The 25,000-nt window shown below is 38.0% G+C and overlaps 1 protein-coding gene across 2 annotated transcripts; it reads left to right on the forward strand.

Moving 5' to 3' along the window:
• LOC132615206 (potassium transporter 6-like) lies at positions 1–24,743 on the forward strand. Of its 2 annotated transcripts, none has more exons than XM_060329770.1 (8): positions 1–531; positions 1,599–2,091; positions 2,176–2,229; positions 3,374–3,634; positions 3,720–3,772; positions 4,707–4,830; positions 4,920–5,174; positions 24,422–24,743. In XM_060329770.1, the coding sequence occupies exons 1-8, from the start codon at positions 493–495 to the stop codon at positions 24,460–24,462; spliced, it is 1,320 nt and encodes a 439-aa protein (XP_060185753.1). In that variant the 5' UTR covers positions 1–492; the 3' UTR covers positions 24,463–24,743. The 2 variants fall into 2 exon arrangements, with proteins under 2 accessions (XP_060185753.1, XP_060185752.1); XM_060329769.1 differs by lacking the exon at positions 24,422–24,743 and adding an exon at positions 5,624–6,820 and having other exon boundaries at positions 29–531.
• Positions 24,744–25,000: the final 257 nt, after the last annotated feature.

Consider the following 25,000-nt stretch of genomic DNA (forward strand, 5'->3'; position numbering starts at 1 on the left):
ATTCTAAAATGATAAAATCTAATATAACTATTTTTGGTAACCAGTAATTTGGACGGAGATAGTAACTCTCAAAAGCAAAAAAATTTAAAAAATAAAATAAAAATTCAAAACCTGAGAAGCAAACCGTCACAAGAAACTCCCACGCACCCCGACCCCCACCCCCACTGCCTTAGCCACCCTCCGGGAGAAACGCACATACACGTTCTTTTTAAAAAAATATATAAGTGTGCTGTCGTATGAAAAAGAGAAGACTCTTTAATGTCATATATTCTCAAATTCCAAGTTTCTTTCTCTTTGTGCATCTCTAAACTGTCGTTTATATGTTCTCTGCTATACAAATTTTCATGCTCTAGGTTTGTGTTGTGTATTTTCTTCTACTTCTTTTTGCTTATAGTTTTTCAGAAGTTACATTGTTGGGTAAGTCCATAGGGACATTAAGGCAATTGGGGTTCAGTAAAATTTGCTATGTAAATAGTTTTGAAAGGACTTGCCATGGATCTTGAAACTGGGTTTTATCAGAATCGTTTAAAGGTGAGTTCTTTTTAACTGTTAATGTAATTTAATTCATCCTAAGTTCAGATTTCCTGATTAAAAAAGTGTTGTTGATTTTATTTTCCTGATAAAATTGTTCTTGATATTATTTTCCTGATAAAAATGTGTTCTTGTTTTTATTTACCTGATAAAAATGTGTTCTTGTTTTTATTGTCCTGATAAAAAAGTGTTTTTGTTTTTATTTTCCTGATAAAAAAGTGTTCTTGGTTTTATATACCTGATAAAAATGTTCTTGATTTATTTTCCTGATAAAAAAGTGTTCTTTGTTTTATTTTCGTGATAAAAAAGTGTTCTTGTTTTTATTTTCCTGATAAAAAGTGTTCTTGATTTTATTTACCTGATAAAATAGTGTTCTTGATTTTATTTTCCTGATAAAAAAAGTGTTCTTGATACTCTCTCTACGCCACTTTTCGTGATTCAAACTGCATGTACTTTGACCATTTGAAGATGTATTTTTTCGCCAAATTGATATGAGAAAGTTGCAACTTATTAGTACTTTGACTGATATTTTTGTATTTTTTTCACCAAATTGATATGAGAAAAGCTGCAACTTATTAGCCTGTATTCTTCATGTAGTGTTCAAATATATAAATTTTAATCTTAAAATATTGAATTAATCTAATTCAATTTAACTTCAAACTTTAGTCAAATTAACTCTCGAAAAGTGAAAAGTGTCACACAAATTGGGACTAGGAAATATTATTTTCCTGATAAAAAAGTGTTCTTGATTTTATTTTCCTGATTAAAAAGTGCTCTTGATTTTATTTTCCTGATAAAAAAGTGTTCTTGATTTTATTTTCCTGATTAAAAAGTGCTCTTGATTTTATTTTCCTGATAAAATAGTGTTCTTGATTTTATTTTCCTGATAAAATGGTGTTCTTGTTTTTATTTTCCTGAAAAAAATGTGTTCTTGGTTTTATTTTCCTGATAAAAAAGTGTTATTGGTTTTATTTTCCTGATAAAAAAGTGTTCTTGATTTTATTTTCCTGATAAAAAAGTGTTCTTGATTTTATTTTCCTGATAAAAAAGTGTTCTTGATTTTGCAGAAAGAATCTTGGAGGACAGTGTTGACATTGGCTTATCAGAGTTTAGGGGTTGTTTATGGGGATTTATGTACATCACCACTTTATGTATATACAAGTACTTTTGCTGAAGACATTGAACATTCAGAGACAAATGAAGAAGTCTATGGTGTTCTATCATGTATCTTTTGGACACTGACTTTGATTCCTCTGTTAAATTATGTGTTCATTGTTCTTAAAGCTGATGATAATGGTGAAGGAGGAACATTTGCTTTGTATTCACTCCTATGTAGACATGCCAAAGTGAGTTCATTGCCTAGTTCCCAGTTAGCAGATGAAGAATTATCAACCTACAAGAAAGATTTTCTTATAAATACTCCTGAGCAAAATACTTTTGGGGCAAAAATTAAATCAAATCTGGAGAGGCATAGAGTATTACAGAGATTTCTGCTTGTTTTGGCTCTAAGTGGAGCTTCTATGGTAATAGGTGATGGAATTCTTACACCTGCCATTTCAGGTATGTCACTAATTTCTGTTTTTTGAAACATTTTGTGTTAGTTTCTGAAAAGTTATATTCATTTTTTGGGGGATTTCCTTGCAGTTTTCTCTGCAATTTCTGGTGCTGAACTTTCTTTGGGAAAAGCACATCACTTATGTAAGACTCTTAACCTCGTTCTCTGAGATCGTTGTTGGTATATGCAGTTTTTAACTTCCTTCGTTTCATTTTATATGACTGGGACTGGGCACAGATTTTCGGAAAGAAAGACGGACTTTTGACACTTGAGCTAAAAATGTATAACACATCCAAAAGTAAGCCCCATAGAATCATGTGGTCTGACATGCCATATCGTTCTTATTAGAGCATGTCATCAAAAGTAATGTTGAAATTAAAAGACTTTTTAACATAGAAAAAGGCCATTTTTTTCGGCAACAGACCAAAAAGGATAGTGTCACATAGAATGGAACGTAAGGATTAGCTACTTAACCCTAAAGAAAATTTGACTGATCATGGGAAATGTTTAGACCCTTCTGATCGTACATCGTCTTATGTTGCCTTCTTTTGTCTGCATAAAATTTCCATGCCTATACTTTGTTGGTTAAATTTTATGTTACAAAAAGCTCTAAGAGAGAAGTAGAAGCTCTGGATGTTCATTATGGATCAGGTCATGCCTGTTGGAAAAGAATTAATGTGCTGAAACTTTCCGCGTTTAACATTTCGGATGGTGTTTGTTTTTAGATTACCATGCTGAGGAGCATGTTATTGTACTGATAAAAAACATTGAACTTATGCAAAAAATATTGCTTCAATGCTAGTAGATGTTAAATCCCTCTAGAATCTCAGAGTTTGAGCAATAGTTCTTATATCTTGACTGTCATTTGGACTCACTAAATTTCATTGGTTAGATATAAAGGGAATGATGAAGGTATAAATCAAAATTGAGTATTGATTGGTTAATCATTCTGTGCTAACAGATACTTTGTGAGATTGTTATGGTAGTTATGGTTGATATGAGATGTCCCACCTTGATGAGAGTTTTTTCAATTGCATGTGCTTGATGTTGATTGCATATACACAGTGAGCAGGAATTGATAATCAAGTAGCGTGATATATCATGTGGAGTTCCAAGATTTTGAGAAATCTTAGGCATTGGGGCTTAATTCACTCTTTTTTCTTCTTTTTTTCATTGCTTGTTGATTGAGTTCCCATTATTTAAAGGATTAAGAATAAAATATAACTCTTAGTACCTATTCCCAAAATGACATGTTATCCTTTCTCTGAAAACATGAAAATTTTGCAGATATAGAAGTTCCAGTTGCTTGTATCGTACTGATAGCCTTGTTTGCCCTTCAACATTATGGCAGCCACAGGGTTGGATTTTTGTTTGCACCTATTGTCGTGACATGGCTTCTGTGTATCAGTGGTATTGGTTTATATAATATTATACACTGGAATCCAAGTGTGTATCGAGCACTGTCTCCATATTATGTGTACAAGTTCCTGAAGAAAACTCGAAAAGTAGGCTGGATGTCCTTGGGAGGAATCCTCTTGTGCATAACAGGCAACTACTTAACTGTGTCTCTCAAATGAATAGAATGACTTCTTTTAGTACTATGATCACCTAATACAACATTTCATTCTTTCAGGTTCAGAAGCAATGTTTGCTGATCTTGGACACTTCTCCCAGTTGTCAATAAAGGTACGTGTTCATCCATCCTGGTACGCGTCCTCTTTATCCAACTCAATAATTTATGTAGCTCGTCAACTTTCACAAATGATGATTTTCAGAGAACAGAAGTTTGAGTGTACTAACTAGGGATTTTAAATCCATAATTTGTTGATGAAGAGTAAAAGTGAGAGAGAGAAAGCAAAGTATACATCAGAAAAACTGATAGATCAGTAGTGTTTAAAAGATCATCATATATGGTTTAATTTCCCTTGTCTAATACAATCTTTTTTCCTAATTGAAAGTGTGGAAGAGATTTCTCTTCAGGAAGAAAACATTTCTGATTGGTCTCCATGCAACCTCATACATATGTAAGTCTTTGACAAATTAATCTTGCATGATTGTTGGAACTTGATCTTGAAATCTTACTCAAATGTCAAAAGTAGTTACAAATAACAGTGAATTCTGATGAAGTAAATGATCCTTAACTGTTATAGTCATTCAAATGGTTAGCATCAATCTTAACTGATTACTTTATTGGAGAGTACGTAGTTCCCACAAAAGAGAATCTTTGAGCAGCCTCTGTTTTCAATCGCTGAATTTATCTATTTAGTTTCCGCAGGGATCAATGCTAGTTCTGCTGAAATGTTTACAACTGCTTCTCAGGTTGATGTCAGTTGACAATTGTTTGTCTTATTGTCTCGGGATATCTTGGTTTACTTTTATTTTAGATTATGATAGATGTCTCATAATCACTTGTATCACCAGTATCACCAGTGATGTGTTTACAATCAGATAAGACTATCAATAAGCAAAAATGATATCTAACTAGAGACATGAATGAATGCAGTTTGAAGATCGATTTTTTAGATACTGTATTTTGAAGTTTCTCCTTTTTGTTGTAGAAAAAGTGAAAGCCAAAACCGTGAGATGTACCATTGTATATGAGACTAGTTCCATTTTGCAGATTGCTTTTACCTCCATGGTTTATCCATCATTAGTTCTTGCATATATGGGGCAAGCTGCTTATCTGTCTCGGCATCATGTTATGGAGAATGACTATCAGTTTGGCTTCTATGTTTCTGTACCTGGTATGTATTTTAGGAGTTGCTTTTACTATGACAAGATAAATTAGGCAAATTCTTGAAATCTTGATTGACATCTCTTTCTATTGTTGCAGAGAAACTAAGATGGCCTGTTCTGGTGATTGCTGTACTGGCAGCAGTAGTGGCGAGCCAAGCCGCTATCACTGGAACCTTCTCAATTATTAAACAATGCTGTGCGCTGGGATGCTTCCCAAGAGTCAAAATAGTTCATACATCATCAAAAATACATGGCCAGGTTTACATCCCTGAGATTAACTGGGCCTTGATGATTCTATGCTTGGCTGTTACTATTGGTTTCAGAGACACCAAAAGGCTGGGCAACGCTGCAGGTACGGATTCAATCCTACACAAAAATACAGGAAAATTTTACTCATACTCAAAAAGTAAAGGAAGAAATTAATCATATCCAAAAAGTATAGGATAATATTTTTAGTGATCACTTTATCTTCCTTGAATTTAGCGGCAGACATAATATGCCACTTTTGTGAATTGGATAGTGTCATGAATCATGACTAGGTCAACTTTATTAAATTTTGCCATCCCTGTCAGGAATTTTTCTGCACTAGTTTCCATAATTTACCTTATTTTGCTGTGTTTTCTCAATCTCTCATGCTTAGATGCTTGTTTTTTTTTTTCCCCTTTTTATATTCATTTTTTCCCCACATGGTGGGATTATACTGGGCTTGTTGTTGTTGTATATTCATTTTTGTCCTTGTTTACGCAGTGGACAAATGATATTAGTGAAGAGGCATCACTTAACTTTTCTTCTTTGCATCAGGTTTGGCAGTCATAACTGTAATGTTGGTCACCACTTGCTTGATGTCGTTGGTAATTGTTTTGTGTTGGAACCAAAGTGTCCTCCTTGCAGTTTGCTTTGTGATCTTCTTTGGGACAATTGAGGCTTTATATTTCTCTGCTTCTTTGATTAAATTTTTTGAAGGAGCATGGGTGCCTATTGCCATTTCGGTCGTTTTCATGATAGTGATGTGCATTTGGCACTACGGCTCACTGAAAAAGTACGAGTTTGATGTTCAAAATAGGGTGTCTATAGACTGGTTACTCAGTGTAGGTCCCAGCTTAGGCATTGTAAGGGTCCGTGGCATTGGCCTCATATACACTGAGTTGGTATCCGGAATCCCAGCAATCTTCCCACACTTCGTTACCAATTTTCCAGCTTTCCACCAGGTCCTAGTTTTCATTTGTGTCAAATCTGTCCCAATTCCTCATGTTAGACACGAGGAACGTTTCCTTGTCGGACACATTGGCCCAAGAGAACACCACCTTTATAGATGCATTGTTAGGTATGGTTATCGTGATGCTCACAAGGATGATCTCCAGTTTGAGAATGATCTTGTATGTAGCATAGCCGAGTATATAAGGACAGGAAAGAAAGGGTTGAATGGTAATGCTGCTGAAGATTTATCAAACGATTTGGAGGACATGACTGTTCTTGGAACCCCTTCAACTCATATATCTGGAGTTCAACTTTGTGCAGACAATGAAATGAATTCTGAATCAGTTGGAACGTCAAAACTTAGAGAAATGCACTCTACACATATAACCAAGCCTAAGAAACGAGTGAGGTTTTCCATACCAGAAACTCCAAAAATGGACAGAAATGCAAGAGAGGAGTTGCGTGAACTGATGGAAGCTAGTGAAGCTGGCATAGCTTACATATTGGGGCATTCCTACGTCCGAGCCAAACAAGGATCTAGCTTAGTAAAGAAAATAGTTATAAATATTGGATATGACTTCTTGACAAGGAGTAGTAGACCACCAGCCTATGCATTAACTGTACCTCATGCTTCTACTATAGAGGTAGGAATGGTCTATCATGTATGATTTTGTGTACAAAAGAGAAACTAATAATAAAATCTCTACATGTGTTTGTAGTTTTTGTAAAAAAAATGCAAGCGAAGTGCTAACAGTTATCTTTATTGAGATTTGAGAATGAGAAATATCTCCATAAACGCCATATTGTGGATTGATGCTATTTGGCAAAGGTAAGACTTCTAAACTACAGTCTTACTTGTGAATACATAAAATATATGGAGAATCATATGGGGGGAAATGTGCTCAAATCTCTAGTCCTGATACGTTATGAGATTTTTTTTCCTTTTTCTAACTGCATAATTTGTAATTTCACTTGTGTGTGTCTCTCAGCCTTTCTCAAACACAGTATACTAGTACCCTTGTGTGACTCGTCCAATCTATTCAAATTTGGTTAGGTTATGTTGTATAAAGGTAAAAATGGGTATGAGCCTGTTTGGATTGGCTTATTTTAGGTGTTTTTAAGTCAACATAGCTTTTAAGCACTTATGTAGTGTTCGAGTAAAATTAAAAAGTGTTTTTAAGCACTTGTTTTTAAGCCAAAGTAGCAAAAATAAGCTAAAAACCAAAATTCATAAGCCCATCCAAACAAGCTCTATATCCTAATCTGACAAAACAATTCCTCAAATACAGCTAAATATCATCAATCATGTACGAGTAGATTTGAGGAATTAAAAAGGGTTTATCAAATAAGAGAAAAATCCTTTTAAACCATAGTTCTGGTGATCCCTTAGGGAAGGTTTTAAGCACCCTAGTATTAAGGATCCTTAGAATACGGTTGACCTATGAGCTTCAATGTGTGATTGTTGTAATTATTTGCTTAAAAGATTTTAATTTCTCGTATAACTTTTCATGACATATCACAATCATTTTTTGCAAAAATTCATTTATTTGAAGATAAAAAGAGTTGGATTTCTTTTAAAATGTGTATAAAGTCTTAAAGTCACTTCATTTCCGGACCAAGACACCTAATATTCTCTTAAGTTGAGTCCAACCTAATTTGGTCCAAATGTTATGCTTTTACTTCTTTATTAATTTATTTGAAACGTTCGAGTGTTTTTTCCTTGTAAGTATGCCATGGATTTATACAAGTATATAAAAAGGGTTGTCACAATTTATTCAACTTTTATCCATTTTTAGGTCAACCATTTTCTCCTTTAAACCTTTATCCCAAATTAAGGTTTAAGCGTATTTCCTCTTGTTTAAATGACTTTACCAAGAATCATTTACCCTTGAGCCCAAAAGGTTTTGAATAACCTTAAGTTTCAAAGTTTGGAAATTCATTTTTTGTAACACTTATACTCTCTTGAAATCAGTTTATACTTTTTTTCCAAGTATACAAAATCAGTCCAGCTTTTATCTTTAAAAACAAAGGCTCAAAAACTTTTTTTCCAGTTTTATGCTCAAAGTCGGTATATCCGTTATACATATATATCCTATGTATTGCTTCCAGTTTTTTCAAAGACTTTACCAAGAATCATTTACCAATTTCATGCATCATTTCATTTTTGCTAAGTTTGAAGCTTTGAAAAGCGTTTCGAAAATTTCCTATCCTTTCTACGCGATTTATCTAATTCTAACCATTCGATTTCAATATTTACATAGCATTCTTTACAAAATACAACTTATGAAATGAAAGGAGAAAAGTTTAGGCTAGTGGGCCTACTGAAGCCTATTAGTTACCATTTTCACTCATGGTTGAGCCTTCTATGTATCAGACTCAATAGAAGAAAGGTGTTGGGCCTTTGTCCCAACAATGGTTTGAAGAAGATGCTTGAATGGCCCAAGTGTATTTCCATGCAAAACAAAGGAGGGGAAAAGAAAATATATGGTTAGAGAGCCCAGTTGATGAAGACTTTGAACCACTTCGAACTTACTTCCCAGACGAAGAAGTACTAATAGTAGAAGAAAACATAGTCGAACCCTATTCAGGATGGAGATTATTTTTTAATGGTGCAGTCAATTACAAGGGTTCAAGAATCGGAGCAGTCTTGGTATCAGAAACCGGGCAACATTATCTGTTGACCGCAAAACTCAAGTTATGATGCACCAACAACATGGTGGAATATGAAGCCTGCATCTTGGGCCTCAGAATGGCTTTGGATATGGACATCCATGAGTTATTGGTCATAGGCGATTCAGCTATGTTGATCCACTAAGTACAAGGCGAATGGGCCAGGAAGAACGCCAAGATCTTACCATATGTGAACCTTGCGCAAAGGTTGTACAAGAGGTTCAAGAAGATTGACTTCAAGAATACACCAAGGGCTCCAAATGAGTTCGCTGATACTCTGGTTACCATAGCCTCCATGATACAACATCCCGAAAGCAGTCACATTGACCCGCTGGAGATAAGTCTAAGAGAAGAACATGCCTACTGCTCCCATATGGAGGTGGAGCCCGATGACAAGCCATGGTATATTGACATAAAGATATATCTGGAAAAGGGAGAGTATCCCGAGAACACTTTAAGCAATCAAAAGAAAGCCATCCGGAGAATGGCCAATGGATTCTTCCTAAACAAAGAACTTCTCTACAAAATAACGCCGGATCTGGGATTACTCTGATGCGTGGATGTCATCGTGGCCACGAAATTACTAGAAGAGGTACATGCTGGAACCTGTGGGCCTCACATGAATGGGTTCGTCCTGGCTAAGAAAATCCTCAAAGCTGGTTATTATTGGATGACAATGGAAAATGACTGTTGCAAATTTGTGCAAAGATGCCATCAATGTCAAATCCATGGAGATCTGATCAGAGTCCCATCGAGCGAACTCAATGTTATAAGCTCACCTTGGCCATTCGTCACCCGGGGCATGGACGTTATTGACCTATCGAACCCACCGCATCAAATGGACACCGATTCATCTTGGTCGCCATAGATTACTTCACCAAGTGGGTAGAAGCTCACTAAGTGGGTAGAAGCCACATCACACAAATCGATGACAAAGAAAGTAGTAGCTGATTTTGTGCGAAACAACATCATATGCCGATTCGGCATACCAGAGTCCATCATAACGGACAATGGAGCAAATCTGAACAGTCAGCTGATGAGGATGTCTGTGAACAATTTCGAATAACCCATCGGAATTCCACCGCCTATCGGCCACAAATGAATGGAGCTGTAGAGGCAGCCAATAAGCATATCAAGAGGATATTGAGGAAAATAACAGACAACTATAAGTGTTGGCATGAACAACTGCCCTATGCATTGCTTGGATACCGAACAACAACTCGGACTTCAACATGGAAAACTCCATACTTGCTTGTCTATGGTACTGAAGCAGTCATACTTGCTGAAGTAGAATTACCATTACTAAGGATCATTCAAGAAGCAGAATTGGACAACGCAGAATAGGTCCGAAACTGATACAAGAAACCGACTCTAATCGGTGAAAAGAAGATGATTGCCGTATGCCACGATCAATTATATCAACAAAGAATGGCACGCGCCTTCAACAAGCGAATCATAGCCTGACTATTTCAAATAGGACAGCTGGTACTCAAGCGAGTGTTTCCACACCAAGACGAGTACAAAGGTAAATTTTCACGCAACTGGCAGCGCCCATACGTGGTCCGTAAGGTAATCTCTAGTGGAGCGGTGATACTGGTAGAAATGGACGACCAAGAGTGGCCCAAAGCAACCAACTCAGACGCAATCAAGCGGTATTATGCGTGAAGACACACTTTTGAATTTGTAATAGTTATTTATTTTCTTGTAATCCTTTTGTAATAGATAGAAAAACTAAATGATTTCCTTGTAATATGAACTACGCAATGACCTGTTTTTCCCATAGTGGGATATGTGGGCAGTCCATTTGGTACCCAGTCGCAATATTACCAAAACTCAATTACTTTATTCCGAACTACATTTCACCTGATTCCTGTTGCGACAGGATACGTAGGCGCTCTTCAAGCTCGGTCGTACCAATAAAAAAAACCAAGAAACACCTGAGAAGACATAGAGATAAGACTTCAAGAGGAACTCGGAATTGGCCTGAGAGGTTGCCACACACATTCGACTGGGGCAGTCTAAAAAGTTCCTTCACAACAGTTCGGTCCGAGAGCTAACCGGCCTAGAGCCTTAAATTGAGAAATAAATTTTGAGAGGGTCTCAAAATTCCTTCCATCAAGATTCGGCAGGAGAGTTCGCCAAAGCAAGACTTCAAACCGGGGCAGAATTTTTGAGAGGTTCTAAAAAATTCCACTCAAGGAATCTGAAGTTCCGACCATAGGGTGCAACATAAGGATGAAGATTCCTCATTCAAATGCATATGTCATGACAACTAATTCAAATAGTTTTTCAAAATTTTATTTTTAACAAACAAAGGTTTGAAAAAATTATGATCAACAATTTGCGAAAAATTCTTTAGTTTAAGATAAGTTCATTTTTCAAAACTACCGAATCCAAGAGGATCGGATCCAGGAGAGCAGCCAAGCTGGCGAAGCAATGACACAACAGAGGACAATAACGTGGATCAACCTTATAGGAAACTAAAACTCTTTGAATGCAGGTCTCCAGTGTCGTCAGGAGGACGACCATTTATTGTTAACTTTGTTTGTTTACAATGATAAAACAGGTAAAAGCAACTCATCAGAGGAGAATCCAGACCACAATTAAGCCGAGGAGGCCGCGCAAAAGCATAAACGCCACGAGGATGGCCCAATCAAGTCAAGAGGGTTATTAAAAGACAAGAAATTCCACAAGGCCAAATATCTAGCCGAAGAGGGCTACAAAGAACAAAATGCCACAAGGGCAACAATTTAGCCAAAGAGGGCTACGAAAGGATAAAAATGCCACAAGGGCAAATATTTAGCCAAAGAGGGATACAAAAGGATAAAAATGCCACAAGGGCAAATATCTCGCCGAAGAGGGCTACAAAGAACGAAATGCCACAAGGGCAATAATTTAGCCAAAAAGGGCTACGAAAGGATAAAAATGCCACAAGGGAAAATATCTAGCCGAAGATGGTTACAGAAGGATAAAAATGCCACAAGGGCAACAATTTAGCCAAAGAGGGCTACAAAATGATAAAAATGCCACAAGGGCAACAATCTGGCCAAAAGGGCTACAAAAAATACAAAAAAAGCCACAAGGGCGACAATCAGAACAAAAGGGTCACATAAGAAACAAAACGACATATAGCTGACCAAGAGGGTCACAGCCAGCATAAAGGACAAAGGAAAGATAATCTAGCCCAAAGGGCCATATATGTCATTTGCATGTCAAGAGGCCATTCATACAAATATCGCCAAGAGGGCTATTCATACAAACATGCCGAGAAGGCCATTTATACAAATATGCCAAGAGGGCCATTCATACAAACATCGCCAAGAGGCCCATTCATACAAACATTACCAAGAGGTACATTCATACAAACATTGCCAAGAGGGTCATTCATACAAACATCGTGATAGAACCTCTGAGTCCACCCTTTTTGTAATTATCACCTGGAGGTTCACTAAAACAGTCTAAGGGACCTGGTCCCTAAGCTGTTTTCATAGGTAATAATGGAAAGTAAATAAGGCAAGATATTTACGTGGAAAATTCCTTGCTCAAGGGATTAAAAACCACAACCTACCCTAGTAGGATTTCCAACTTCACTAAACTAAGCAATGTTCGAGTTACAACTTATTGCAACCTAGGAATTAAACTCTTAATTCCTCTTCCTTACAAATGCTCTATTTGTAAGCAACTCTCGACTACCTCTAGCCAAGAAAACTAATACACCTTGCCTTTACTCAGACAGATGTACCACTCAAAAGGTTAAGTGGGTGAACAACCCACAAACACCTTTTGAGGATTTAAATTAATACACCTAGACTAACTCTAGCCTATTGCACCTCTCAGAACTTGTAAAGATAACCTTCTTACAAGCAGTCCCCTTGGAATTCAATCACCTACAAACATCTTCTTAAAAGAGAAGAGTAGGCTTACAATTTTTATCTCAGCCTTAAACCTTGTCCTCCTCTACTTTTGTGATCTTCGTTCCTTTTCAGAAGATTAAAAAGTCCAAAGAGGAATTCTTCATACCCTTAGAGTTGAGCTCTTTTCAAGTCTTTTTTCACGATCATTTAGACAGAAGGATTCACACTCACACCTCTTTAGATAATTCAGCTTGGACCTTTTTGCACTTAGCCAGCTCACAGTGAATCCTTAGGAACAGGATCTCAGACACACATTCATTTAGCATAGGTCTAATGAAAATACCACCTATCATCATGTCTTAGCAGATTTTTCATGAGTCTTGTCTTTCTTTTCCCAAAGGAGATAGTGAAGAGTTCTAGAGATATAGCACACCGAATACCATTCTCTTATCTTTAGCACACCACTTGTTGTCATTTATTGTTGATCTCATATGAACCTGGTCCTCCAGAATTTGTGCCCTTTTTATTTGTTATTGATAGGGACCACGCATATATCTGCTGACAATATAGGATTAACCATGATGAACTCCCCATAGCTGATCTATCTGAGTATACTTGCAATTCAACCCTTCAGTATGGTGTGCACATTCAAATTCATGAGAGAGTGCCTTGCCGAATTTTGTTCATATAAAGAGTGGATAATCTCTTCATGCTACCACTTGACATACTCCCACCATCAAGGCCTTGAGTGAGAGAAAAGTAACCATTTCTTCAATTTTGTGCTCAGAGCAGTCATATTTACCAACACCTTGTTGGTAAGCTTGGGTCCTAAGTGATGATAGAATGGATGAACTAGATGTCTTCTTGTTCATCTAGGTAATAAGATTTTCTTTGTTTTAAGACCAGGTCCTTCACATCTTGGTTTGCTTTTAACATTCTCTCTGTTTCTCTGTGATGACTGACCTTTGTCTTTACTCAAGTCCTCAGAATGACCAGCATGATCATGATGAGTCCAACGACATCCTTTAAGTCCAAAGATATATTTCTTTTCCTTGTCGTTGTCATCTTCTAATCTTGCCATCAGGGCAAAGTTAGATTTATATCCGAAATCTTCATCATCAATGTTCATCATGGATGTTTCCCCTACATCCTTACCATCTTCAGATTCATCGGAGGAATCTTCCCAATCAGCTAAAGCTTCCTCAACCAAGTGTCGGCTTTCGTTTTTTAGTTGAGCTTGTCCTCGGGGACCAGGTACTGCTCTTTTTTTTCTTCGACATTTCTGATACTTCTTCCTAACTTTGACTAGCCTTTAGTGATGTGCAACATTGCAAACTCATCTCCACTTGAATCACTTTTCTCTTCTGGTTTGACACCTTTTTTCTTCTTCTTCCATCTGTGCTTCTTCATTTCTTCATTTTTTTTAATCTTAACTTATAGATCTTGAGGTCAATGATTAGTTCATCGAGTGTCAGTTCTAACAGATCCATGGATTCAAGAATAGTGCACGCTTTCACTTCCTATGAAGTTGGTAGAGCCCTCAACAGTTTGCAAACTAAGAGATGCTCCTTAATGACTCTATTTAGGGAAAGAAGTTCTTCAATAATGGAGGAGAATCTAGTGTACATACCCATGAATAGATTCACTTTCCTTCATTTTGAAAAAATTATACTTTGTGGTAAGCGTCTCAATTTTGAGATGCTTTGTTCTGCTAGATTCTTCATAGACATTTTTTAGAACATCCAGATTTTCTTTGCCGTTTTGCAGAAGGCAATGAGATACTCTTCTGACCCAAGACTGCGAATAAGGATTTTCTTGGCTTTAAGATCCTTTTGAATGGATTCTTTATCAGTGTTACTGAGTTTCTTCTTTTCTTTTGGATATGTCTTTTCTTCAACCTCACAATCCTTGACAAAAACATGAGGACCATCACAAATAGTGTACCACACTTCAGGGTCCTCTGTCAAGATAAAATCCCGCATCCTTGCCTTCCACCATTCATAACATTTTCCATTGACCTTGGTGGTCTTGTGATAAACTTTCCTATCTCCATGTTTGGTGAACTAGCCATGACAAGGATCCTTTCCAGGTATTACCCTTTTAGAAAGAACCTGCTATGATACCAATTGATAGAACCTATGAGTCCACCCTTTTGTAATTATCACCTGAAGGTTCACTGAAACAGTCTAAGGGACCTGGTCCCTAAGCTGTTGTCACGGATAATAATGGAAAGTAAATAAAACAAGATATTTACGTGAAAAACTCCTTACTCAAGGGATTAAAAACCATGACCTACCCTAGTAGGATTTGCAACTTAACTAAACTGAGCAATGTTCAAGTTACAACCTATTGCAACTTAGGAATTAAACTCTTAATTCCTCTCCCTTACAAATGCTCTATTTGTAAGCAACTCTAGACTACCTCTAGCTAAGCAAACTAATACACCTTGCCTTCACTCAAACAGATGTACCATTCAAAAGGTTAAGTGGGTGAACAGCCCACAAACACCTTCTGAGGATTTAAACTAATACACCTAGACTAACTCTAGCCTAGTATACCTCTCAGAACATGTAAAGATAATCTTTTTACAAGCAGTCCCCTTGGAATTCAAGCACCTACAAATATCTTCTTAAAAGAGAAGAGTAGGTTTACAATTTATAGGACAAAGAAACAAAGACTCAACAACCTACGGACTTAAAGCATCTTCAATTCAGGGATCTGGTCCTTTGTCATGTTGAGGCTTGTTCTTGAGAGCACCTTGATAGGGGTGGCGGCTACACTTGAGAAAGGTATATGTTTTTGGATTTGCAAGTACTAGGTCAAACTGATCCAAACATGTTGTATATATATGAGACCAAAGTAGAGAGCATGTGAGAAACATGTGACCATGGATGGTGACTTTCCAAGGACTAGTAGCTCCTAGCGTACATATAGCTGTGCTGCTACAGTTTTGCAGAACCATGCAACAACTTTACCAGTTGTCATGTTTTGTATAGTGCTCAGGGAACCTTATCAAGGACCTAGCCCTTGGTGTGTTTGTCAAATCATCAAAACAACAACATCTCATAACTCATCACATCACCAAGAGGGCCATCCATGCAAACATCGCCAAGAGGGCCATTCATATGCATGCCAAAAAGGCCATTCATACAGACAATAACCGGAGGAGGTCAAACAAATCAAACATCGCAAGAGGGCCATTCAAACAAATACCAAAAGGTCCATTTCATACAAACAATGACCGGATGGGGTTAAAACAAACCAAATGATGCCAAGAAGGTCACTTTCTTTAAAAACACAAGGCCAGGATGGCCATTTAGTTCAAGAGGTGCCAAGAAGATCACCTCGCATAGTAAAAAATAAGGAGGTACAATCACAAAACTATGCAAGGGTGGTAAAAGTAAAAATAAAAACAAAGACCAAGAGGTCAACCACAACGTTACCCAGCAGGGGGAAACAAGTTAGTAGCCGCCAAAGAGAGAAGCAGGATGATCAAACTAGACCCAGATGCATGTGGAGCAAATGTGAAACTTTTTCTTACGCAGCTGGTCGAGATAGGGTGCCTATGAGAGTTAAGCGCTCCTGCCAGGAATGGGAAGATCACTCCACCCTATGTCTATGTTGAAATGAGATATGGGGTTCTTTATATAGAACTCCAAAATCTGAAATCTAAACCCTAATTTCGATGTGGGACTAAGGGACTTTAGGGGGAATTCTCTTGAATTCCCTCTCAAATTGATACTATCCAATGAATATTGAGGATTTAAATTCATAATGAGATAAAAATAATTAAGCTTTGTACTCGTTTTTCCCTTAGAAATGCAGAAGGGTTAATTCCTCATTTGGTTGAATCACGGTGGTGAGAGGAGGCAAGTTTTCCTCAATCGGCTATGCCAGGCCTGCGAAAAGCATAACACGTCCGACTCATTGCCATTTCCAGCTATGATGACGCGAAGAGAGAGGATAAAGGGAGTGGCAACGAAGGTTTCTCTAGGAGAAAACCTCTTCTACGCGTGAAGGGGGTGTTTGGCATATGCACTGAGTGTATATATTTTGGAAAATGGGGAAATGGGCCGGGTCAGACCCCTATTGGGATGGGGGAAGATGAGGTGGCCCAAAATTTATACATATCTATATGATATACATGTATACTCGTGTATATTCATGTATATATGTATATATGGAGAGGAAAAAAGTTCCACGTTGTTCCGTATATGTCCTGGTCTGGTTTGATCAGCCTGCTCCTCTCCTTGGCGATTGCTAACCTGCTTCCATCTGCTGAGTAACATTGTGGTCGACCTCTTGGTCTTTGTTCTGCTTTACCACCCTTGCGTGGTTTTGATTGTACCTTCTTGGTTTCATCCATGTGTGGTGACCTTCTTGGCACTGCTTAAATTGATTGACTATTTTGGCCCTGCGTCTTTGCTTTACCACCCTTGCGTGGCTTTGATGGCCCTCTTGGCTGCCTTTTTTAAAAGTGAGTGACCTTCTTGGCACTGTTTTCTTTGTTGGACCTCTGCGGTGGTTTGCTTGCTTGGATGACCCTCTTGGTAGTATGTATAGATGGCCATTTTGGTGGTTTATCTGAATAGCCCTCTTGGCAGGATGAATGACCGTCTTGGCAGGATGGCCCTCTTGGCAGAATGAATGGCCCTCTTGGTAGTATGAATGGCCCTCTCGGCAGTTTGTATGAATGGACCTCTTGGCAGTTTGGTATGAATGGCCATCTTCACAGTTTGATATGACTGACCCTCTCGGCAGTTTGATATGAGTGGCCCTCGCGGCATGCAAATGATAGATATGGCCTCTTTGGCTAAATTGTCTTTCTTTCGTCCTTCGTGCTGGCCATGACCCTCTTGGTCAGATGCATCATTGTGTTCCTTTGTGACCCTTTTGGCCCGATTGTTTGCTTTTGTGGCATTTTGTCATTTGTAGCCCTTGTGACTAGATACTTGCCCTTGTAAAGGGCTACATTTTTGCTCTTTTTGGCATTTTGTCATTTGTAGCCCTTTTTGCCTAGATATTTGCCCTTTTTTGGCATTTTGTCCTTTATAGCCCTTTTTGGCCAGATATTTTCCCTTGTGGCCTCCTTATTTTTTAGTAGTTTCCTTGGCTTTTTTGTTAGTCTGGATCTTCCTCCGATAAGCTACTTTTTACTTGCTTTATCATCATGAACAAGCGGGGTTAGCAATAAATGGTCGTCCTCCTGACGACACTGGAGACTTGCATCAGAAAAATGTTAGTTTCCTATAAGGTTGATCGATATTGTTGTCTTTGGTTGCGTCCTTGCTTTGACGGCTTGGCTACTTTCCCGGATCCGATCTTCTTGGATTCGGTAGTTTTGAAAGATGAATTTTAGTTTTGAAAGATGAATTTATCTTAAAGTAAAGTATTTTTGCCAATTGTTGATCATAAGTTTTTCAAACTTTGTTTGTAAAAAAATGTAAATTGTTTAAATTGGTTGTCATGACATGTGCATTTAAATAAGGACTGTTCCGCCTTTTGCTGCATCTGATGGTTGAAGCTTCATCTTCCTTGTGTGAAATTTTTGAGACCCTCTCAAACATTCTGTCCCAATTTAAATCTTGCTTTGGCGAACTCTCGTGCCGAATTTTGATGTGAAATTTTTTGAGACCCTCTCAAAATTTCTGCCCCAGTTTAGGGTTTTGAGTTGGTTAGCTCTTAGGTTGGACTGTTGACGGAATAAATTTTGAGATCTTCTCAAAATTTCTGCCCCAGTTTGAGGTTCTAGGCCGACAACTCTTAGGCGGGACTTGTTGAAGGAATTTTTGAGATCCTCTCAAAAATTCTGCCCAGTTGGGTATGTGTGGCAAGCTCTTATGGAAATTCCAAGCTTTTCTCGAAGTCTCATCTCTGTGGCTTCCTAGGGGTTTCTTGGTTTTTTATTTCGTACGACCGAGCTCAAAGAGAGCCTACGTATCCTATCGCAGCACGAATCAGGTCGAACGTAGTTCAGAATAAAATAATTGAGTTTTGGTTTTTACTAATAATGTGACCGGGCCCCAAATGGACTGTGTACGTATCCCACCATGGGGAAGTCAGGTCATTGCGTAGTTCATATTACAAGGAAATTATCTAGTTTTTCTATCTAGTACAAAATGATTACAAGTAAATAAATAACTATTAGAAACTAAAAAGCGTGTCTTCATGCGTAGTACCGCTTGATTGCATCTGACTTGATTACTTTGGGCCACTTTTGGCCGTCTATCTCTACTAGTATCACCGCTTTTCCGGAGAGTACCTTGCGGACCACGTATGGGCCTTTCCAGTTGGGTGGAACTTTGTACTCGTCTTGGTGTGGAAACACTCGCTTGAATACCATTTGTCCTATCTGGAAAAGTCGAGCTCTTACTCGCTTGTTGAAGGTGCGTGCCATTCTTTGTTGGTATAATTGACCGTGACATATGATGATCATCCTTTTTTTTTGTCAATTAGAACCAGTTGCTCGTATCTGTTTCAGACCCATTCTGCGTTGTCCAACTCTGCTTCTTGAATGATTCTCGGCGATGGTATTTCTACCTCAGCATGTATGATTGCTTCAGTACCATAGTAAAGAAAATATGGAGTTGCTCCTATTGAAGTTTGAGTCGTTGTTCGGGATCCAAGCAATGCGTAAGGCAACTGTTCATGCCAACATTTGTAGTTGTCTGTCATTTTCCTTAATATCCTCTTGATATTCTTATTGGCTACCTTTATAGCTCCATTCATTTGTGTCTTATAAGCGGTTAAATTCCGATGGGTTATCAGAATTGTTCACAGATGTCCTTCATCAGGTGACTGTTCAAATTCGCTTCATTGTCTGTTATGATGGACTCTGGTATGCCAAAACAGCATATGATGTTGTTTTGCACGAAATTAGCTACCACCTTCTTCGTTGCTGATTTGTACGATGTAGCTTTTACCCATTTGGGGAAGTAATCTATGGTGAACCATAATGCATTGATGTCCATTTGATGCAGCGGGCTCGATAGGTCCAATGAAGTCCATGCCCCAGGCGACGAATGGCCAAGGTGAGCTCATAACATTTAGCTCGCTCGGTGGGACTCTGATCGGGTCTCCATAAATATGGCATTGATGGCATCTTTGCACGAATTTGCAACGGTCATTGTCCATTGTCATCCAATAATAACCTGCTTGGAGGATTTTCTTAGCAAGAATGAGCCCATTCATGTGATGTCACGACCCAAATCGGAGGGCCATGACGGACACCCGATGCGCTGCCTGACCGAGTGCCACCCTACCATTCATTCCTTTTCTATTATCCTTACGTGAGCCCATAATCCATTTATCCTTTATTTATTATCAATTTAACATAAAACTCAATAAAACTCTTCGCAGGAAATATACAAGAACATGCGGACCTACATGGTCGCTACAGATGACTGTCGACATCTCGACACACTATACACAGGACACTGTTTGCAAAGTCTCTAACATAGACCAAGATACCATAAAATAAGTCGGGACAGGGCCCCGACATACCCATAAGGCATATGACACAAATATGTACCTATATACTCCGACTCGATAATACTCCGAACTGAAATGGAGTTCACCTAACCAGCTGATAGCCTGCGAACATCCTACAGCAAGTGTCCTCTACTCTTGTCTTCACCTGCATGACATGAAACACAGTGCCCCCAGGCAAAGGGATGTCAGTACGAATAATGTACCGAGTATGTAAGGCAGAAACGAATCAATATATCACCACTCAACTGATAAGAAGAACGTAAGAATTAACCTGTACCTGTGACTGCCACTGAAGGCCATGAATATGCATAATGTACTTTTAAAACATTACATATGTATATATGTATACCTTCACCCATTCACTCCGTTGAGCATCATATCATATCGGCCCCTTCGGGCATCACAATCATCATATACCAGCTGATCAGGTGGTTTGCGTATATAACGCCATAGCCCTCCCCCTTTCCCATAAAATCATGATATATAAGTATGTACACACACACACACACATATATATATATATGTCTATATATATGTATGATATATGCAATGCATGACAGAACTTGTAAAACCTGGAACTCCCTTCGGAGGAACTTTCAAGTTGAATGCCTTCTAGTTGCATAATGAGCATCATTATTATTAACAGGCGCCCCCTTCGGGACGTTAGAACCAATCTTGAAAGTTTATCTGAAAGATGATAACTCTATTTATGCCCCTTCGGGACTTAGGAACTCAAGGAACAACATAATTTAAAGCTCAATTATATGAATGACAAAGAATAGATCACTCTAATGCTCTAAGAGTAGAGTCGTTATGGAGTAACGTTCAATTACGTTTTGTTTCGTCTCATATGGGTCATGCCAAAATAAAGAAGGGATAGCCTTAACATACCTCGTTCGCTTATCGGTAGTATTAATCCCTTCGTCGCTCAACGTTCGTCAATCTAGACAAGACAATCAAGAATTAAAGTCAATTCATTACTATGTCCATAAGCTACATTCAAACTAGTAAGTGTCATGTATAAATTTGGGCAAAACTTCCTCTGTAATATTGATTCCTATCCAACGCCAAATTTAGCCAACCACAACACCATAATATTTACAATAGCATACGTGTAATCGTCTCACAAAGATAGTCCTTAAAAACTTTATAATCCTAATCCAACATCCCACAAGTAACATGCTTAGTTCTACTTTCCCGATTAAAGATTATGCCTTTCTTTTTGCTGATCTAACCACGAATGCATGAACATGTATGCAACGACATCAAAAATGTCTAACTCATACCATTAACCATGTCTTTCATTTATTATAACACTCATAATCTGTAACACCCCGTAAACTTGAACTAGGTGTGAATATGTAAAAATCTAGTGTTAAGATGATATTTTATATATATGAAACCATTCTTGATGAATTCGGGTGGAAGATGGTCGTTTTGAAGTCAAACCAACTAGTGAAGTTCTTAAGGGCTCTTAAATTCGCCTAAGTTTTGGTAGGTCTGTCTTCTAGGCGATTTTTGTGAAAATCTGTTGAGAATTTGGAAAAGCTTCCTCAATGAAAGTTGTATATAATTGAAATACCTTTCCAACCATAGGTCGTGGGCCTTCATGTGACATCGGCATAAGGAGATATGGACGTTTTGATGCAGAAAGGTCAAGCTGTTGGCCCAACCTGATTCCAAATCGGGTCAGGCCCATTTCCCTTGGTATTTAAGGGAAATGTTCAGCCCTAGCAGCCACATTTACCCTACCAACAATTCAGAACTTTTAGAGAGATAAAGGGAGGAAAGTTAGAGAGAGAAAGTGGAGAATCGATTAAGTTCGAGGCCCCGAATCCCGAGGTTCGTGAAGGATAAAGTGTAGTACAAGTTGTTGCCATCGTTCTAAGCTAAAAATTGAACTTGGGGGATGTTGTTTTCGTGGTGGCTGCTCATATAAGGTATGCCTAAGATTTTAATGATGTTCTTACCCTTATCATTGATAGATTTGACGGGTTAGAATAGAGAAAATGACATTGAAAGTTCGGTTATAATTTTTGGATATCAAATTATTTGGGGGCTGTTTTGGTATGATTAAATGGATAGGATTAGTTGGATATTGATATAAAATAATTGTTGATATTGTTGTTGATGTTGTTGATAAGTTGTTGTTCTTGAAATTGGGAGAATAAAGTGTATGAAGATATTGTATACAAAGCATATACCGGGCTGTTTTGTGACGATATTTGGGGGCTGTTTTATATGATTTTCGTGGCTGTTTTGTGACAATATTTTGGGGCTGTTTTATATGATTTTCGTGGTTGTTTTGTGACAATATTTTGGGGCTGTTTTATATGATTTTCGTGGCTGTTTTGTGACAATATTTTGGGGCTGTTTTATATGATTTTCGTGGTTGTTTTGTGACAATATTTTGGGGCTCTTTTATATGATTTTCGTGGCTGTTTTGTGACAATATTTTGGGGCTGTTTTATGTGATTTTCGTGGCTGTTTGGTGACAATATTTTGGGGCTATTTTATATGATTTTCGTGGTTGTTTTGTGACAATATTTTGGGGTTGTTTTATATGATTTTTGTGGCTGTTTTGCGATGATATTTTGGGGACTGTTTGGTGGTTGTTATGAACTGTTTTGTGGGCTGGAATATCGAGGGATTGGCTGTAGTAGTAGTTGTTGTTATACTATGGATATACGGAAATAAAGAAGTGTATACAAGCATTGGCGTCCGAATGTATATTGGGTTGTTCTGTTTTGGAAGTAATTTAAGGATAGATTTAATTTCAAGATCCTTTAATGAATGAAAGGAAAAACAATCTTTTCATGTTCCTTGAACTCTAATTCATGCTTAAATGGTGGTTAATGTATGTGAGGGGACAAACCAACATTAAACCTAGATTGTAACAAACCCTATATATGTATATGATATTATGAATGTTTTCCTCTATAAGATATGCTTAATAATGATGGTTAAGGGTTGATAATGATATTCTCATTGATGATTTAAGACATGGAAATCTTTCGTAAAGAAGTGATTCGTTTTCAAACATTGGTTGGAATGACTTATCCTTTCAATATGGCATAATGGTCCGTAATGATAATTTGACTAAAAAGATGATTTCTTTTAGACAAGGTCATACGTGTGTAGGGTCAAGCCGCATCAAACCTTACACGAACTATACTACTTTGTGAAACTCGCTTTTCCCTATTATTGGATGATTGAACTTAATCTTCTAAAGGTTGGACCTTAAACTTGTTTTGTTGTTGAATGGGTTTCTTGAACTTGAAATTGAATAAGATTCTAAATCAGTTGTAACTTGAAATGCCTCTATTTGAGATGATGACTTGAGAAGTGAGATTCGGCTCTAAGCCATGATTGATAATTTGGTAATATGACATGATTTGTATTTTGTTTGTGTTTGGGCCTGTATGGGCAAGCTGTGCTAGTCCAGAGGAAGATTAGCCTCCGTTGCTTCCTAGACCGGAGTATCAATTGCTTGATTAGTTTGCCTATGAGTGGTTGTTTCGTATCTTATTGCCTCTGAGCGGCTTGTGGTGATATGGAATTCATAAGTGAAATACTTAGCATGGTAAATGGTAAGGACTTAAGTTAATATGTCTTTCATTGGTCGATATGCGTAATGAACTTTGATGTTATTGATGGTGTGACTGCTTTGAGATAATTTGTGAATTGGCTTCTATGCCATGAACTTTATTGTTATGTTTATGCCTAGCTATTCGGGAGGAAGGATAGCCACCGAGAAGTATATGTTCCGGTGTGGTGCGCTATGCGCGATATTTATACGACGGCCAGAACAAAACCGTGAGGCGCCTCAGCTGCGGGCTGCAGGTTAGCCAGAGCGGATGGCCAGAACAAAACCGTGAGGCGCCTCAGCTGCGGGCTGCAGGTTAGCCAGAGCGGATGGTCATAACAAAACAGTGAGGCGCCTCAGCTGCGGGTTGCAGGTTAGCCAGAGCGGATGGCCAGAACAAAACCGTGAGGCGCTTCAGCTGCGGGCTGCAGGTTAGCCAGAGCGGATGTATGACATACTTATTCTTTTATGGAATTGTTGATGACTATCTTAATTGATGAACAAGGCATATTTGAAGTTATAAATTGACAAAAGGCTTTGTAATCGATTTTTGATAATTCTTACTGAGGTACATATGCTTAATACCTGTTTTTTTTTATATATTGATTTATGGGTTTATAAACTGCTTAACAAATGATACTAAGGATCATAAAGTGGAATGACTGTTTTTATGCCATCTTTTCAGAACTGATTTCTTTATGTATTATTATATTTTATTTTCATAATACTTGTTGTCCCCGAGGCACTCACTGAGTACGAAAGTACTCAGGCATACCATTGTTGTTTTTGATGGTATGTTAGGTAACGGAAAAGAGCAGGTTCGTGATACTTTCGATGCTTAAGAGAATTTGCCGCTTCTGCTGATTTGGTGACCCACATCCTTGTTCGTGGGACACTTCCTGTTTCGTTTATTATTCTAGATTTTCGGGCTGCGTCCCGAAGTTTGACGATTGTTATGTCTCTTAGAAGCTCCATAGATAGTTGTCAGAATTGTGGGTAGATTGTCAAAAGTCTCGTACGACTTAATGGGTGTCTTCCACGTTGATGGCTATTACTTATAAAGACTTCCGCTGATTTAATTCATGTGTTCATGATGTGTTACATTTAATTTATAAATTGTTGGAGGCGAATGTTGAACCTGGCGGGTTCAAGTATTATTATTGTGTCGTTTAGGTTCTTCTGATGTTGTTCATGACGTCGGATGCCAGTCACGTCTAGGGTGGGTTTTGGGGCGTGACATAATCATCTCAAATCAGTCCATCAATAGAACACCAACATATATGTAGTCTTTTACTTTAATCTCAAGATTCATCAACTAGCCAACATCATCAACACTTTAGTCCATCAAACATGTAGATAAGGGGTGAAATCTTACCTTTG

Source organism: Lycium barbarum, chromosome 10 (assembly GCF_019175385.1).
Source record: "Lycium barbarum isolate Lr01 chromosome 10, ASM1917538v2, whole genome shotgun sequence".
Classification (NCBI taxonomy): domain Eukaryota; kingdom Viridiplantae; phylum Streptophyta; class Magnoliopsida; order Solanales; family Solanaceae; genus Lycium; species Lycium barbarum.